Source organism: Stegodyphus dumicola, chromosome 6, assembly GCF_044657685.1.
Source record: "Stegodyphus dumicola isolate Sdum_Otavi_A_Nest chromosome 6, ASM4465768v1".
Lineage (NCBI taxonomy): Eukaryota > Metazoa > Arthropoda > Arachnida > Araneae > Eresidae > Stegodyphus > Stegodyphus dumicola.
The window spans coordinates 227,689,212-227,709,755 of record NC_140773.1 but is presented as its reverse complement, the minus strand read 5'-3'; the positions used below and the strand labels follow the sequence as shown (position 1 = coordinate 227,709,755).

Below are 20,544 nucleotides of genomic sequence, written 5' to 3'. Positions count from 1 at the left end.
ATTAGCTGACGCAATTAATAACCACTGTTTAGATCAGTATTCTCCAGACATAATTTCCACTATATCAAACGCAGGGCTACATCTAGAGGTAATAAAAATACTAATTAAATGTTCTACCTAAAAATTCATACGTGGTACCATTCTCAGAGTCAATTTAGACGGCAATTCATATGTGACATTCCTGGCTATGAGATCACATTTGCAGACAATGCATTTATAATACACCTGTCCCCCAAAAGGTTCATGGAACAGACTGATGATGTATTATATCTAAAAAAAATGTTATCTGCTTTTGTACATTTATCTATGACCTATATATAAATTTAGTCCAAATCCCTTTTAACTATTAATTTAATTAAATGCTAAATCTGTTTGAATTTTATTTCCATCAGCTTTATATTTTTGTACACATTAGCTGCCATGAGAATCATTTTAAAACTTTTTTTTGTCTAAACCCCCCTCAAAAAAAAAAAAAAAAAAAAAAAAAAATCATTCAGATATTAACTATTTTCTTGGCACCTTTTTCTTTCTCACACTTATTTCATGGAAATTTCTGCTAACTCTGCTTTTGTAATACAGCAGAATCTCTTTGAACTCGCAGCAATGGGACTCTGTCAATTCCAAAGAATACAGTTTCCTGGATAACTGAATATACATTTCTAGAATACCTAGAATCTTCTGGAATAATAGATATATTTCTGTTTATATCTTGCACTGTTACCTTTAGAAAGTGCAGAAAAATTATTTTTTATAAAAAAAAAATATTACTGATAGTAATATAATTAAGTAAATAATGCTAAAAATTGCACAAATTATTTTAAATTAAAACATATAATACTTTATATTTTGGAAAAGCAAAATTAAACAACATTTTAAAATAACCATATTTATATTTTCACATTAGTTATGAATTTCTTGGCATGAGGTTGCGCCTGCTTATGAGATTCTTGCTGTAGTTTTAAGAATTTGTTGTACATACAATAAAGCCTCAGTACATCATGTACTGACATAGGTGAATAATTCTTGAAAAATCTCATGAAAGCCTAGAATCCTTCAGTTTCTTTCCAAGTAGCTTTCTTGTCCTACATGTCATCATCAACCTTCCTCTAGCAGTATATAGCCAATTCATCATCATCTCTGAGACAGGAACAGAATTGTCCACAGCCATTTAAGTTTGGACTCTCTCTTTGCTAATATTACCCTTCTCCAAAGATGTAAATTTAGATGTCAGCACCAAATGCGTTTTAAAATTAAGAGAATCTTAGCCTCTTTACTCATAATCTACGAACTCAATTATGAGCCATAATTTATACCAATAACAATGTAAAGAGGATATGATGTTTTATATGAATATGAATTATTTCTGAAAACCATGTTCTTCAAAAAGTAATGGCACACAAAAATGGATCTGTATTTTCTGGACAATTTCTTGGTTCATTTAGCCAGATGAGGTTTGTTGCAGAGAGCAGCAGAAACGTGACACATATGTCTTCCACATTTCCAACTCACCAGATTGTTAGCCCACTGCATATTTTTATCATTTCAAATATACATCTAAATTTCAGATTTTAAGTTATAACTTCAAAAGTGCCATTATTTTGATGCCAGCTAAAAGAGATTTAACTGCAACATGATTCTAAATCTGATAGGCAGTAAATCAGCACCAAACCTGCTTTCGCTTATATAGGACATTGACTAGGAATATTAGTTTTCGTAGCAATATGGTACTACACATTTTCCTAGATACACTTAATTTTTTTTTTTTTCACAGATACACTATGTAATGTTTATATGAACTGAATAGCTACAAACCAATTACTGTATGATGGAAGAGAGGGGGAAAAACTGATAATACAAAACTACATTTTCATCTCACCTCTAGAAGGATAGATCCAAAAATGTTGTTATTTATAATGTTCGGTTTACTAGATGAAACTTCACTTTGCTGAAGATCATCAGAGAGATCACTTTCTGCTAAAGGAGTAAAGGAAAAAAAAGTCTCAAAATTCTATTCTAAAAAAGTGATTCATCCTTCATAATTGGATTCTGACACTAATTAGCACTTATTTTAAACACAGATTTAATTAAATCAGTTGACTGCCTTCTCCAGGATGCAATATAATGAACACAGAAAATGTGAAATAGTTCCTAGAGGCCCTAAGTAGTAAAATAAAATTCAGTGATATGATTACAAAGACTTTTACATGTACTATTACAGCAGCAAATTTAAAAAAAAAAAAAATGTACAGCAGTTTGTAGAAATATATACACTTAAAAAAATAATAATTAAAATAAAACTCTAAGAAAATAAGGCAGCTTGTTTTTGATAGAACAGTCTGGAGCTGAAAAGTGAGAACTTGATAAGTCATATTATATACATTTACTTCAATATATCAAATACTGATATTAAGAATTGAATTTCTTTTAACTTTCACTTTATTTGTTTCGAATGAGTAATAAACATTTACAATTTTGTTACACTCACTTTTCATTGAATATCACTGCTAAATCCAAGCCCAATTATAAATATATAATCCTCATTACACCTGATCTGTAAAATCAGAAATGATTAATTTATTTTGTGATAAGTTAACTGTATTCTAAATTATCTGATGTTTGCATAGTTATTGTTTGTAAAGATATTTACTTAGGATTTTTAACAGACTGTTTATAAATAATAACACCTGGTTCTGTAGCATTCACAACCCATCAAATACCAATATTAACAAAGTTGGTTGTCATATAACCTTTGGCACAAACTTTCACTACTACAAAATCAATGAGTTATAACTTGCTTATCAGATAAAATTTTATTTCATATGCAAATAAAAAATTTCATTATCAAACTCCACATTAGCATAATTAAACTGCTTAAACTGGCAGTATTCCCTTTTGATACATACATCCAAAACTGCATAAAAATTTAATTTATGTCAGTATTTGTCAATGGATAAGAGCAAAAACATCACAAAATATTGGTAGAATTGGTGATATACACCATTTTGGGGGAGGCAGAATCACCCAACAAAGTTGAGCATCTACATAGAAAAAATAGTATAAAACACATAATCATTCTTATAATTTATTTTGTTTCTTGTGAATTTTGTATTTCAAATTTAAACATATATTTACAATAGCTGCAGCTTAATAAAATCACTTTCACACCAAACCTGTTTTAATTTAGGCGATTTGTATATAGCAAATTCTAATATCAGCTTTAAATCCGACTATTAAGATAATAACAAATCTAAAAATTAATACCTAAAATAATTTAAAATTATAACTAAAATTAATCCATTTAAGCAGTTTTGAAACTTCCTTTATTTAAAAAAAATATTTTTATAACTACATACCTAACAAACTTTTAAACGAGTTGATCTATCTATGCTTGTTTGGTGTTTTCCCATCCACAATTTTTCATTTGCATTCTTAAAACTTATAAAAGTGTACCCAACGTTTCTAATCACTACTTTTTAATTTAAGAATTCTTAGAACTGACAGTGCCTTTTTTAATTCAATTGATGTTGCCATGGCATCACTTTTTTTAGTTTGAATTTCTGCAGCTCTTTTACCATTTTTTATACCGCAGTCATTTTATTATGGAACAAATTCTTATATGTTGTCTTCAAAAAAGATTTTTCATATGTTGTCAATATTATCATCAACTGAAATGTATTATAAAAAATGAATTTATGTGATATTATTATAAAAATGAATGATGTGTTCTTATTAATACCTCTGATCTGAATCAGATCAGATACATAAGTTCATTCACCTTCATAACTTCCAATGTGAAATTAGGTCTCTTCAGCAGATCTTCACGTACCAAGGCAACACAACTTAGTAGATGTTGCGCAGTAGCTTCATGGTTGGAAGTGGGAAAGAATATTTAGGTCAGGGTGAGTCAATTTAAGAATTAGTACCACAGGGTCAAAATGTTGGCTATATTAAAAACAAGAACAGTTTGCATAACTGGGAAATTTGAATAACTGTGATTTTCAAAATATGCTTTATATATGTTTACTGTAGCAATATTTGCTTTTATAACTCAGAGTAATTAATGTGTAAATTAGGCATCTAATCAATGCATTAATAATATGAATAAAAATAAAGCAAATTGGTGTATTAAGTTCAAACTGAATTCAATAAATATGAAGCTTAAAAAGCATTAAAAGGAGGTTAGGACATGTTTTGTCATTTGGAAGCTGCCAAAATATGGTTATACAGTCAAAAGTCGTTAATTCGGACACCCATAATCCGGAATGATCTATAATCCGGACCTCAAAGCTAAAAACTTTCTGCGCATGCGCACGGGCGTTTTACGCGTGCGCTAAGACCTTGACTACTGCGCAATGTTAATGATTGCGTTGTTCCTTAATCTTCGAATTGGATCCCGCTTATTATTTTTTGCAGACTGTAAGAGCAATTTTATAAAAGTAAACTTGAACTTTCGATTATGTCAAATAGAATTTCCGATGCTGGAACTTCCAAAGGATCTACAAAACGAAAGTATGTTTCGATGTCCAACAAACAAAAAGTGGAATTGCTGCAAAAAATGGATAAAGACATGAAGAATGTGACAGAGAGGTTAGTGAAAACGAAAAAATTTCGATTGACAAGTTAGTCGGTATTCTCGGCACAGCAATTAATGGGACTTGAACAGCGGAACTTTGTAACTGAACAAGAAATTATCTCTGTTTATAGAATTAAAGAGAAAGTATTATCACATAAAACGAAGCAACTTGTCCCGAAGAGTCCGGATTAACGACTTTTGACTGTAACTAATGGGCCTCTGGAGACATTCCGAGTGCAAGAAGCATGCAATTACTTCCAGGCTTCTTTTAAATAAAAGCCATATTTTTTTAAAGCAATTTTAACTGTATTTTGAAACCCCCCCCACGAAATGCATTGACATGCATACGCATACCCTCTGCAAAGATAACAATTAATAATGAGTAACGATAAAATAATGATCTTGATTCAGAAACTGATATAGATTCTTAAAATGAGAGTGAGAATGACATAAATTGCTTTATTGGCAAAAATTATTGGAAACGAATAAAAAAGATGCCAAGTTATTCCAGCAGAAAAGCACAGAAAAACAAGAATGCACTGCATCTAATGTGAAAAAGATTTGTATTTGGATTACACAACACTTTACTTAATGTGCTATTAACATTTCTTGTTGCATTTTTTGTCTGTGTCTATATTGCTAATAAAGAATCATTACAGAGTAAAGGTATACTATTTTCCCTCACGCTAATATATAATATGATTTTCTATTCCTGAAATTTATTACTGGCATAGATGCAACAATTTTTCTGAAGATTTACAATAATTTTGAAATTATATGAATAAATACAGAAGCTGGCATTTAACAGAATTCAAAAATGCTTAAACCTGCATATTTTGCTGTTAAGTAATATATCAAAGCTTATTAAGTAATTTCTTAAAACCCCAAAGTTCACACTTTTACAAGCTTTAAAAAAAAAAAAAAAAAAAAAAAAAATGACGCTTTTCAAACATTCTAATTATCTAAAAGTATTTTTTTTAAACTTAATTATAAAAAAAAAAAAAAAAAAAATTAATCTACCTTCTTAAGATCATCAAAACAGAACATCAGCATTCACAATCTTCACACAGAAAGAGCACAGTAAAAATCAGTATGTAAGAACAATAAAACACACTCAGATACAGTTTTCAAAACACACAAATGGTCATTTTTTAACTTTATTACCATTCCTTCCCCCCCCCCAAATACAAACTGAAGTACAGGAGAGATCAAATGAACTATCCATCATAATATCACATACATTCAAATTTTTCAGAATTTTTGCAGCATACACTAAACACTTGTTACGATAAAAATCAACAGCAGCATAACTCACTAGAATAATCAACCTACTTAAAAGTTAGCATTAAAAATTGGTACAATAAAGATCAACAGTAGTATAACTCACTAGAATAATCAACTTACTTAAAAGTTAGCATTAAAAATTATAATTCATTACTTTCTTCCTTAACATAATTTAGGTAATAGCTCACAAAAGAAGGAATATACGATATAGTAGTAACTTACTTGATTGCTTTTGTGAACGAATTTGATTAACAGTTTCTTTTAATATGGCACACTTGTCTGGTTTGCAAGAAAGCGAACTCATATCAGACGGGCTAGCAGATAACAGTTCTGCCAGTTCTTCGATGTGTATATTCTCTTGTTCTCGGCGACGTTTCTCATTAAGGCACTTGTTGCTGGAAGAAACACATACAAAATTTTTCATTCTTATTTAATTAGCATTAAAATGGCTAGTACACAGTTTTAAAAATATTGTTCTGCAATAATTATGAGCTGAGTTACAAAATAATTATTATGCACAGATATAGGCGTAGCCTTAAAAAATAAGCTAGTAAACTACCCACATTAATCAAAGAAAAGGCATAAAGAATTAAATAGTAGTTCAATCATTGGTTTAACTAAGATCCAATTTTAAATTATTACTCCCTGCGACCCAAATTAGTTGCTACATTTGAATACTTTTGTACTGATTGTTGACACTTATGATTTTGTTTGAATATTTTTCAGAGATTTCAGGATGTTATACTATCAACATTCAATTAACAAGCATTCCCTCCTTAAACCAGTACCAAATTGTATTTTGTACGAGTTTCCTCCGCCCGACATCATAATATTTTCCACACATGCTTGTAAAGTTAAAAATACATTGTCAAGCTTTTCTACTCCAATATTTTGAAAAGTAACTTCAACAGCATCAATTAAACTGACAATATTTTTTGCAGGCACCTGATGTTGCAATGACTGTACTGAATTAATGAATTAAATTCGGACTATCTGGAGGTTGACATTGTAGTTTCAAATTTCATTCATCTTTTAAACATTCTTCTGTGATAATGGGATCATCCATTGCCAAATGAGGATTGGCTTTATCCTGTTGTTATGTATATATGACTCATTTTTCACTTTAATCAAACTGGCAAAATTTTTTCTTTAATCGTTTTGGGGGTTTCTTCTTTGTTAACAATTTCTTTTGTCACAGCAGTTCCTTTCGAATGATTTTTTGTTTCTTTGTGCATTATCTCAATAAACGAAAGGCCATATTCCAATTTTTCCATTATGCATTTTGTTTCTATTTGAGTCCTATTCTGATCTTGCCACCGCTGCCACTTTGGTAATAAACCTTTTGCAGAACCTCAAAGGTTCAGTTTCATCTAGGGCGATATAAAACAAATCACTGGTTTTTCATAACACAGAACCATTTCCCATCGATACCGAATACGATCCAACATATCCGAAAAGCATTCATTAGTTTGAATATGCTGAAAATAAAAACTAATTCTGTCGAGCATTTTTCTATTACACTTAGCTTAATGGTGGATGAAAACAATTAAAAACTTTTCCCTCATTGAGAATCCTGTGTAATATTGATTTAGGAATACTAACAGCACATGATAAAATTGGCAGTGATTGTCTTTGTTTTATTGGGACATCTTTCATTTTTCTCATTGCTCCAGGAAAAAAAAATTTTTTTTTTTCTGTCCGCATTTACAACTTACATTGTAAATTTCACCATAATTTATTTTTGACTTCTTTGCCTGCTTCCACAAATGGGATATTGTATTATGATGAATATTAAATTTCATCCCTGAAGTATTTATAGTTTTTATTTTTTAAGTGTTGAAGTAAAAATTGCAATTTTTATTATTAATTTCCTTCTTTAGAGTATTTTTAAAATTACTGTTCATAATTACAATTATCATATTTTTTTTTATTAGGTCAGTCACATTACTTCACATTCAAATATTTCTTTCAATACCGCGCATTCAGTATACCGCGCAATATTCATTTTAGTATGTAATTTTACTGATGTCGATCTACTAAACTGCATCAGAAGTTACTCCACCTACTTGAAATGTAGCAATTAATTTAGGATGGAGTATTATTATACAGTCAGATGGGCTTATTACCTGTCATGAGTTTCGTATCCAGATTTATGAGAAAGTAAAAAGTTACATATTAAAATATAATATTCATAAATGGATTACATTAATAAGTACAATCTTTTTTTTTTCTTTTTTAAAATTGCCACTATTATGGTTGATGGATGGCTGTAAGCCTCACAATAACACCTGGATTCTGCCTCCTCTTAATCCTTGGCTAAGAAACAGTCAGAGGCACCATCTCTTACAACTGCTGCCAATAATCGCTGGTATACATCTCCATAAAAGTCAATTTATAAATCTTCGGAAGTAAAAGACAGACTTTTTCAATAATGCTTCTTTATTGTGTTACAAATTTCCGACACTTTCTTACTTTCATCTAAAAAAAAGGAGGGTTTGGCTGTTTTTGTCTCTGCTGTGCTGCTGTTATATTTCTCACCAGACCAGCAAACCGTGTATATTATATCTCAAGCTATAAGGTCTAACATTACTAACAGCCTCACACTATGAATCACCATATAAAGACTTGAATTTTTTTTTTTTAAACCGCCTTATGTATCTTCTTACTTTATCAATGAAAATACTATGTTACTCTGTCACAAACTGAAAATACCTGAGACCATGCAATTACGTGCTTTGCATTCATCTAGTAATAAGAATTAGAAAACAATTCTCTCCTATACTTTTTTTACACATGTGTGTCCTTACATATATATTATATATAATGTTGTATGATCTTAAATTCACTTAGTGGGAAATCGAGTTATTCTACTACTCGCGCAAATTGCTGCAAAGTTAATAATATATATAAACAAATATGTAAACATAGTACATGTGTAAAATTTCAGGTCTGACTTTTCATAAAAAGGGGTCACGGGTCAAAATTATACTTACTGCAAATTGTTGGGCAGAATATATATGTACATATGTAAATTCAGGAAGTGTAACTTACTACTACTATAAAATTCCTCACTATCCTTTACTTTTTTATGTGAGTATGTTTCAAAAGGACATTTTTATAAAGCATATGGAACACAACAAACATTTTCACTTATGATAACCCGGACATTTTTTTAAAAATCAATGTAGTATATTGACAATAAAAATGTCTTAAAATAATAAATATCACAGATAAAAGGAAATATATTCAGTACCCTAGATCTTATTCTTCTTAAAAATATTTTAGTTAGTCACTTGAAATTTCATTTCCATAGTACTAGGAATTATGCCACAGCACTGATTTGACAACATCCTGACCACACTATACACCATTCAATACTAAGCATTCCATTATAAAAACTTACACAGATGAAAGAAAATTAGATACCTTATACAAAATTCTTATATTCTTCAAATGAGAAGATATATTTTTATTAGATCTATAATTTCTACAATGAATTATTCTATATGAAAAAATACTTGCACAAAGCCTCACATTAGTAATTTCATATAAATGTATATGAAATTATAAATGTTAATATGCACATATTAAAATATTTGTCACATATATTTGTTTTTTTTTTTTTTTTTTTTTTTTGTCTCTCGCCTAATTTTTCCTTTTGAAATACAATTTTAAATAAATATATAACAAAATAAATAAAATTTTGAAATAAAGTTAATTTCTCACATTTTGAGTTAATCAGACTTGATGACATAACCAAGTTCTTAAAAATATAAAACTACAATTAATAAATTGCAATCGCACAGCATCAGAAGTTACAAGGAGTCTTGGCTTACCTGAATCATTCCATACATCAAAATTGTGTTTTCACAAAACTTGAAACCTAAAAATTTGACCCTGCATTTATTTGAAACATATATTACCCTTAATGACATTTAAAAGAAAAAGTAGTAAGTCTTTAAATAAAAAATCTTAAATTTTGAAAATTTACGTCTGAAGAATAAATGGTATACACAATCGAACCTTGCTATAATGAAACCAATGCTTAACATTTCATGTTATTTTCTTTATGCAACTCCAAACTTCCAAAGGTATGAAAATCAGATGTATCAAACTGCATGGATATCTTTGGTGAATTTTTGGGGTGGTTTCCCCCCCTCCGAATATCTGCCAATTTTAATACAAAAACTTATTGTTCCTTAATCTTAACGTTTGGGATTTTATTAGGATCATATTTTTTTTCTGTAAATGGAAACCCCTTTAAATTACTTTTCTTTCTATATTCTAAACAAAGGCTCTGCAAAACGAGTAAAAACCTAGCTCTAGAATAAAGATGTAACAACCATACCTAAGGATGCTATATGATGTACATGATCACTGAACCGAAGAACATGAATGGATTCCCTAATTCCATTCTAATTCTGTGACTAAGCCATTACAGCACTATTTAAAGCTAACTATATGATGGAAATTTTGAAATCTTTGCAGTTCAAGAAAGGAGAATGTACCAAATCTTATAATAAATGGGGACATACAGTTGATTTATCTTTTAGGTTATTGGTTTCTTTTGTCTGGATATAAATGATCCCCCAATACTGCCCTCTAAATAGGAGTTTTGTATTCTTCAAGTCTTTTACAAGACAAAGAATATTCTTTATAAAAACTACTTACTGACTTTGCCACCATCAGGGTTCATAGCCACATTTCAGTTAAAAAAATAAGCACCTATAAGCACTTTTCAAGCACATTTTAAGAAAAAAAATAAACACCTGTCTAATTACATTATACACAACTGCATAGCTTTAAAAATTAGACTCGTAATTTAAAATATGAGAAATGCAGTATTTATTAAGAGAGAGTAAGCATTACCTTAACCATGGAAAATAATTACTTTTTTTTAAATTTTAAATAACAGTTCAATTTACAGAACTAATTTACAATGAGAGAAAAAAAAATCTATGCAGAACTAAACTATACTACAAGATTTAATGATGAAATTTCAGTTCAAAATAGAGGAAATAAAATAATAATAAGGCATATTTATTCTATTCGCTTGGAACATGATAATAAATACAATTTATTTTTCCACTCATATTGATATTTAACTAATTTAAATCTAAATTCTGAACATTTTCTAAATTTTCATCGTATATCAGTTTTCCCTTAACAGATATTGCAAGCAAAGTAATTTAAGTAAAAAAGAGGAACATTTCTGAAATCGGAAGACAGAAATTTGCTTCATGCAGTCATCCTTTAACAGTAAAAGCTTAACTACCCGCATACTTGAAAATTGGCAAATATTCGAACAGTCGAGCATAATTTGAAAAAGAGGAGCAGAGGGGGAATAGACTGCAGCCGTTCTTTGGATTTTTACGCTAAATAAATGCTTTTTACATTTGGATATGTGCATCAAATAAAAACAAACCAACGGAACAGAAAAATATTCTGCTTAGCAAGCACAGTAAAACTCTTTTAAGTGTTAATAAACAAATTTCGGACCGAACATCAAAATTATTTATCTCTGCACAATATCGCAAACGTTATTGTGCAATATGTGCGCCGTAATTCTTCTCTACATGATATTATGCAATCGGATTCAACAGCTGTCGGTATTGGGAGAATAAAGAACTAAATAAAGGAAAAGAAAGACTTACCAATCTGGGGTGTTTTTAAATTTTCGGAATAGAATCATTCTTCGCTTGGGTTGATAGACCGCAGAACTCTTAGTCCTGTCCTATTGGAAAGTGACAAAAAAAAAAAAAAAAAAAAAAAAAAAAAAGAGGGAGCCGTTGTTTGTTTTGCAGCGAACTGTAACAGTTTCAGTTTTCGAGATTTTGCGGAGAAAGGGGAGAGAGAACCTCCCAACCTTCATACTGTATAATGAATTATTTTGACTATTCGATTACTTTCCCTTTATTTAAGCCGTTCCGAATATTATTAATTAGAAAGCTAATCTGTGTTAAAACACAACCATTTTTGGAAGTTTACTATACTTCAGCAGTTACTGCAACTATGTTATTATAAACATTCATACATATGCTCATAATATAAGCATAACGATCATAATAAACACGAATATGCGGAACGCCAAGCCTTGAATATGAAACACCAAGCGGAACGAGAATTCAAATCATTAAGATCTTGATAGAAATTCAAACGTGTATAATATTTGGGTGGGAGGAAAAGAATGCCGAATGTATTGGAATTTTCTACTGCTTTCGCAATTCTTTGACCAACAGAACGACGGGCACCTGTCTGTACTCTCCGCTCACACCAAGGGTTATGTTAATGCAGAGAAAGGGGGAAAAGCTATTTCCGGGAGTATGATTCACCATCTGACATTCCATATTAGGAAGAAAAGTTGTGTATTTAGTTTCGGCTTTGGTACGGGGAAAAATTGTGCGTTCATTTAAAAAAAAGCACTAAAAGCAAAAAGTAAGCACTAAAAAATAAATAAATAAATAAAGGCTTTAAAGAAAAAGTAAGCACCTATAAGGGCCTTTATATTTTATTTTCAAATATAAGGACTTAAAAGCACTTATAAGGACCGCTACGAACCCTGCACCATACATATCTTGGGGAAAAATATTGCATTCTAATTGGGAAATCCGCCAATATCTGCACAAATACTTTGGACAAAGCTTGTGAATTTTTCATGCATTTTTGATTCATGTATATTTGAGGACAAAAAGGAGATACTACCTTTTTGTCCTCAAATATACACTTTAAAAGCAAAACATTTCTTTGAGAAACATTCTCAGAGAATTAGCAAAGTTTTAAAATTTAGTGTCAAGAAATGAGCAAAAATATCTGGAAAGATACTTCTCACCATTTTCAACAGCTGATGAATTTTTTTTTTTTTTTTTTAATGCAAAGCTGTGCCTAACCAAATGATAAAATTTAAAGACCAAAGATGCACAAGTTCATAGTTTTTGTGTATAGAAACACGAATGGCTCTGAGCTTTGGAGACTAGAAAATCTCAAACCCAAGCTGCCTGAAAATGTACTCTTAAAGTTAACTTTAAACCCATGCATAACAACAAAATCATCCAAAGAATAATCATGAAAGTGGGATGAAAAGCTTTTGGCTTAAAGCAAAAGATTCTACTCTTGACTGACAACTGTACTGCACACACAGATGTCATAAACTTGAGAATGAATTAAGATTGCTTTAATGTTCTGAATGAAACTTCTATGCTACAACAAAAAGAGGAAGCAGCTTGTTTTACGCATTTTGGAGAAGTATAACAAATATGTTGATTATAATTTTTCAGTTCTAGAGCTAGGAAATTCTTGACTTGTTACAGAATTAACCATCCGAAACTGTTTTCAACTACAACAGCAAATAGTATTGGACTATCAAACCATACTAGGAAAGAGTGTTGAAAAAGGAGACGAAAATGAGGATTTGCTTATTGCTAAGCAGCTAGAAAAAAAATGATATTTCAAAATTTTCAGAATGCGGTATGGAGGTTTTTTTTTTTTTTTTTTAAATCATATGATGGCAATGTTATTACATGTGAAGATTCAAGTGACGAGGATATTGTAACAGATGAAATGGGAAATGTGACTGTTGAATATTCTTTCAATGGCGACGAAAATGTTGAGAAAGCATAACACATGGAAACTGAATTCTCTACCACAGCAGATGTAAAGCCTACAATGACTGTCATTAATTTTTTATCCATACCAATTGTAAAACAAGAAAAAGATTTAATAATTTCAATTTTTGAACATAAATTCTTTCTCGAATCGCCATTACATCAGCAGAAAATTAGTCTATACTTTTTTAAGTTCATTTTTATTGCTTTTATAATTTTATGGATGCAATAAATCATTCACAGTTACAAATGCAATATGAAGGCAAGATCAGAACCTCAATATTTACAGTAAGAAATTCATCATGTAAAATTAACATATAATGGAAACTGAAAAAGAATGACCAACAAATTTAATACACCGAAGTGCCATTGAATTTGATATAGACATGGTTATGGCAAACTGCTTAGTGCTGCACTCAATTGATGCTAACGTGAGGGGCGTTATGATAACTGCATATATAGCACTATGGTTGTTGTTAATCAGATGTATCAATTGCGAATATGGGTAAAACATCTCATTTAGACAGCTTCTATTGTGTACAGATAGTAGGCTCTCAACACATGATAACTACATATATAGCACTATGGTTGTTGTTAATCAGATGTATCAATCGCGAATATGGGTAAAACATCTCATTTAGACAGCTTCTATTGTGTACAGATAGTAGGCTCTCGACACATGGACCATTCAATTTCCGAAATCATCAGAGAACTAGGATTTTCAAGGTCAACAGTATACCAAGAATACTCGGATGATGGGATAAATTGCAAAGGACAATTAGCCTTGAATGAACATGGTGTAAGATGGTGCAGCTCTATTGTACATAGCCAGTGAAACTAAATATTAGCTTAAATTATCACCCAGCTGAATCAGAGCACCAGTCATATAGTCAGTAAACAGACCACGTAATGTTCACTTCAACATATGGGCTTCGGGAGTTGTAGACCCACAATAGTACCATTGCTCAATGCATGCCATCATTTTCCATGTCTTGCTTGGGCAAGAGAACAAACACAGAGACTCTTGGAGGACTAGAAACAAGTAACAGAGTGATCAGTCTTGACTCTGACTCTTAACATCGACAAATATGGCGTCAGACTCATATATCCATGAATCCTGTATGCCAGGTTGAAACTGTAGAAGGCCATAGCGACTCAATGATGGTCTGTGATGTTTTAGCAGATTTGGGATCTTTAGTACTTGTACCAACCTCCCTCAATATGACTCGGTAAGTAGAGTTGTTGGGCGATCATCTCCATCCATTTATGTTGTCCTGTCATTTATATGGAAAGAATACTCTAGCAAGATAATTGCTTCTTATTCTGCAGAAGGTTTTCCCCAAATTTTCAATTTGTCCTCCCCCTCCGGCAGATGCAACGCAAAACCAGAGAAACAGAAATTAATTTCTAGCCTTCTTTATAAAAATTACATAGCTTACTGAGGATCAGTATTACATAAAACAAAAGGAGACATCTTACAAGTGCTTCAGGATGTTATGCTTATCCATTATCAGCAATAATATTTATTTGCTGAAAATGGTTGAAGAGAAAATATGCAAGTGCCCTTCCTAATATTTTTTTTTAAGTAATTCAATTTTTACATGTTTTTTGCAGATAATTTTTTTCCCCATCAGACTGGATAATAGTGCACAAAGTTTTGAGGACCCTTGAGTTCGTTATAACTCAGTTCGACTGTATATCCAAATATGTGATGTTTTGCCAAATACATTTTTAATTAAATATATATCTACAAAAGATACATTATAAAATATATTAATGCTATTTATACAATGGCAAAGCAATTAATGGTTGGCAGATATAAACTAAATTAATATTAGATCTACATCTAAATTGATAGTATCAATAAAATACATAACCAGTACGTATTATCTAAAAAAATTACACTAAATATGTTCATTTTAAAATTTTTTTCTTAGAAGATACTTTATAGCTGAGTAAGACTGACATTTGTGGCAAGAAATAAACTGAATATTCATAATGTCTATGCATTAAATTTATTGGTATCTGTATGATTAGAAAATACAAAATTTGTTCAGAAAAAAAAAAAAAAAAAAAAAAAAAAAAAAAAAAGTTAATTTATCATGGGAAGTTAAATAAGCTGATCTTTGCATCTTGAAGAATAAAACACTTAATTTTCAAACATATTCTTTAAACATTCATTTATACACCTAAGAAAAGATCAAAATACAGCTAACATAAAAATAAAAGAAATGACCAGAGTGGGAATGCATGAACAATATCCGTTTCATTAATTCTGCTTATCTGACTGCTATATCTCATATACACTATCACTGGTTATTAATGAAAAAAACTGTCATGAATATTATTAAAATGTATTTAGCAATCTTTTAAATGCTTAAACTTTCTTAAAAAATTTTAAAAGCTTAAATTACAAAATTTACGAAAGCACATATAAAAATATATTCCATCTTCTTTCAAAAAGGAAGATGCTTTAAAATTATTCTCATAATTACATGAAATGCTTTATCTTCACCAAAAAGGGGGAGGAAGCTTTTAATACAGAGCTGTTTTACCGTGGCCTTCGAGAACAAGGCCTTACAGCTCAGTGACGTAGAGCGTGTGACGTCAGTACAGAGAGTGCACCCTTCTTTGGGTTTGAGGGCAGCGTTGGGTCAAAGGTTATTGTTAGTCGCCATTGCTACGAGAGAAGTGGTTGAACTGCAATTATTGACCTAAAATCTTGGTATATACCGTGCTTTTTTCGTAGTCGGACACTTTAAATTTGAGTTTTTTTCGCAATTTGTGGGTTGTTCCAGAAACAATATAATGTCTTACGTTCAGTGCCACGATGCAACTGAAATTACAATACATATTTTCGCTTTTCCTGTTGATGCAGATGTGAAAGTGGATACGTGCAATAAAACGGAAGGACTTCATTCGGACTAAAAACAGCAGGGTGAGGTTTCATTACTATGATTTTATTGATATTTAAAGAAAACTAGATTAAATATTCAATGCGTTTACTATGTCTATTTTTAAAGCTAAAATGATTTCTACTGAAAAACTAGTGTAAAATATTAAAAAAGTAAACAATAACTAGTGTAAAATATAAAAGCAAACAATAAACTAATTAAGTCCATAATACTACAGGATTATTTAATGTATTGTAAATTTTGTTTCATGTATTGCTGAAACGCTGTGCATTATGATTATATATTAATCATATAGCATTAAATGATTTGTAATATCTAATTACTTCAGTTTTATTTTTAATGTACTTGTCATTATAGATTTAAAGATTTTAAAGTAATAATGTTTTTCATTTAAAAATTCAAATTTGTGTTTTTCACAAATTTGTGTTATTTTTTTAAACTTTTTTTTTGTCATATTTTCAAAATTTTTGTGAAAATTGTAATTAATATTATATTTTTAAAAATATATAAACAAAACTTGAAAACAATATTGTTACACCAGTTGCTTATCAAGCTTAGACTTCGCCCCTAAAATTTTGCTGTTACATTTTTTAAATTAAACTTCATACATTAGCAAAATGCTATATTTTTTAAAAGCTATAGAGTATATGATGTTTTAAACGGATGCAATAGAATAAACAATTAAAAAAGATTAAATATACTGAGAGAATGAAGTGCTTTTGCAAGGGATGTCCGGTATCCTATATTATCATTGCACTTTCCTGATCTGATACAGGCTTTAATTCATCTAGCTTTTTTTTTAAGAGAAACTGTATTTTGTGAGTCACTTTGCAATTCCAACTCTAAATGCGGCTCGCAATAAAATTAAATTTATTCCTAGGGTCGCAACATTAAAAACTTCGGAAACATTGGTTCAACAATTGTAATTGAATTCAACTGCAATTGAGTCAACGTCTTTAAGGCAACTATCAAGTGACTTTGGTAACGAGATGTGGCAACCTCGGCTAACTACCTTGCATATTTTAAAACTTAAAACGTAATTCTGAAGTGTGTTCCTTTCAAAATGTTGTCTATTAAATTTTCAGAGAATTATTATTTTTTCCCCTTTACAATTCCTTAAGGATACACATAATTAATCCAAAAAATCAAAACTCACACATAGTTGCCGGCACAACTTTCAATCTAGAGAGCTACGAAATTAACTATTACGATCATAAACTCTAAAGTGGACATATCAAGATTTCGCTAAAGAGTAATATAGAATAGTAAGAATTCATATCGCAATTAAAAAAGTGTTTAATAAAGACAGTCGGCAAAATTAAAGTAAAATGATTTTCTGTGACAGATTAAAAATAAATCTTTGGTTTTTATTCTGTAAGAATCTGAATCACTGTAAGTTTAATAATTATTTTAATAATAACAATAGCACCATTTGACAGTTTAAAACAATGCTGACATTAAAAATTATCATTAAAAATAAATTTTTATCTATTTATATCGATAAATAAATTATGAAATATTCCTTTTTAATATTTAGTTTATTATAAAAGATCTACGCTAAAATTTGTTTAAACAATAAATGTAATAACCGAAAATGCTAGTTCTTTCATTTTATCGCCATACTGAAGAAAATTAATTATTTAAAAAAGTCTGTAAGAAAAAGTTGGTTCTTGTAAAATGCTCTTTTTTTTTCATATTTTTCATGTTTACATATGAATGAAAAATAATATGCAATGTTTCGTTTGCAGTTCGAAAGCTTAACATTTTCTCGTTATGAAGTGTTGGAAAGTTTATCCAATCTATGGAAAATAAAATGGGACTAATATAAATAATTATTGATCATCCAGGTGAAAATTTTTATCAAGTATTAAGAAAAATAAACTCAGATATCTGAAGTCTTAAAGCATGATATATAATAAATAAATATCATGCTTTAAGACGTGATAGTATCATTTAGTTAATGATCTCCTATTTACTTTACATCAGAATAACATAAAATTAGCTTCTCTGATAAATTAGCGCGCTGTGGGTTCACTAGCTTCGAATGCAGGAGAGAGATTTCTTCGCACTCCTCATCGTGATGTCACGAGAGAGCTGGACGGCCTTGTTTCTCGAAGGTCACGGTTTTACCAGCACACTTCCTTTAATGCACATTAAAAAGATTAAATTCAACTAAGAAGACAAATACGCCTAAGTAAAACAAAATTTGGCAAAGCTCCACCACACGTTTGATGTAGATTTTATTCAAAATTCTGAAAGAACTTGATTAAAATCTATGCCAAACATAAGGTTGCTGCTTTGCCTTATTTTATAAATTTAAAAATGTTTTATGTTTGAAGACTTGCCTTATTTAAAATCTTCAAACATAAAATACTTTGCAAAACTATAATCTTACAATCTTAATAATCTCTTCAAAACTAAAACAAAAAAAAAAAAAAAAAAAAAAAATCAAGCAATGATTATATGCAACACATTAATTTTACCAGCTTAATTTCACGTAACTTCTGAGCTTTGCGATTGTAACTCAAAGGTTCAGAAGAGTGCATATTTAATACTATTGGTAAAAAATTTTACACAAAGTATCACAATTTTTTTCTCTTTAGATTATTTTTAACATTTTAAAATTAAGTTTCCATTTCTTTTAAGAGGACTTGGCACCCTCTGATTGGAAATAATAAAAATTCTGGTTTTCCAAGCTTTTGATGAATATATACTTTATTAAACTGCGAAGAAATTTTGAATGATCTAAAGATAATAAATAGCATAAAAAGTCATTTAAACATTTTGACAACCCTTAAATGTTACACCCACCTCACTGTTTATCACTTCTTGCTGCCTCATTTATTATTAAAAATCAGCACAGAAGAGGAGAAATGTAATAAGGTGTGACTAACTTATCAGAAAAATGTTTTATTTCAAATGCTATGTGAAGTCTGAACCCCTCTTCCCTCATTTTTCACCTCTGAACTTAGTCTTCTCAGATAATTTTCATATGAATCATCAGAAATGAAAATTACTTGTGCCAGACATGAATAGAAAATGATGGAGTAATGGAAATGATCAAATTTTTTACTGTAACATAGCTGAAAATCACGCTGGAACAAATATTAGACTCTTAATTATACACACAATTTATACACTAGAAGGGGCAAGAAAAAGAAGACAAAGATCACCTCTGCTGCTGAACAGTTTTAAATAAAAGGGTTCTATTTTTCTTTACATATGAAATTATAGATTTTTAAAACTTGAAACTTCACATGCTTTCACTTCTCACTGCTTCATTTATTTATTAACAATCAGCACAGAAGAGAAGGAATGTAATTAGCTGTGACTCTAACTTATCAGAAAAATGTTTGTATGTGTTGCTCTATTTTGAATGCTATGTGAAATTTGAATCCCTTCTAATATAATGTTAATTGGCACTTTTCTGTTTTGCTAGTGCAGGCAATAAATTCACCAATAATGGTAAAATTGATGCTAAACTGAATATCCTAGCTGGTAATCTTCTATGCCTCATTTCAAAACAAGTCGCAGCCATTTCTTATCACATTGATTATCTTTTAATATTAGCATACAATTACATAGAATTTTTACCAGATAGTCCAATTTTATGCTTAAAGGTATTCATTAGTCAATTAGGATACAATCACACCGCTCACCCAAAGGCGAAAATATATAAAAGACAAAGTCAAATGTTAAATTCATCAATTCTAATGAGAATGCACTAATGAAGTAAAGCACTGCAGTTTTACATAATTTCTGAGTAAGCTATTAGTAAGAATTGAAATAATTCCTGCATTTAAACTTATATTCCAAATTCAGATTTAACTTGAAATTTATGTAGATAATTACTGAGAGAATTAGCTTTTTGTAACGCAGTTTACGTGAGATGAGATTACTTGGGGTCACGTGATATAAACCGTGGAATCAGGATGTTGAACTATGAAAGCATAGTAAATTCTTAAATTAATGTCTTTTTACAAATTGTAAATATTAAAATGTTTATACCTTCAAAATAAAAAATTCTTAGAACCATTACCATTCAAATGTTAATTTGATAACATTTTTTATGTGTATACTGTATGTTGTTGCCAATAAAGTCTGTTTGGCAAGATTTGCGCCAGAGAAACAGAAAAGTACCTGTTAATTATAATTTCTTGGATCATTTCTA

At 30.1% G+C, this 20,544-nt stretch overlaps 1 protein-coding gene across 8 annotated transcripts in view; it reads right to left on the bottom strand.

Annotated features, from left to right (window-relative positions):
* LOC118185908 (uncharacterized) overlaps positions 1-20,544 on the bottom strand; it is a 180,055-nt gene that overhangs the window by 62,975 nt on the left and 96,536 nt on the right. For 5 of the 8 annotated variants that reach the window (XM_085819611.1, XM_085819613.1, XM_085819612.1 and 2 more), the window contains 2 exons: positions 6,080-6,252; positions 1,877-1,974 (listed from right to left, as the gene is read on the bottom strand). In XM_085819611.1, the coding sequence (XP_085675737.1) occupies positions 1,877-1,974; positions 6,080-6,252 (271 nt within the window). Of the gene's footprint in view, positions 1-1,876; positions 1,975-6,079; positions 6,253-9,693; positions 9,741-20,544 lie in introns of all 8 variants that reach the window. The other 3 variants (XM_085819615.1, XM_035355869.2, XM_035355868.2) reach the window with 2 other exon arrangements.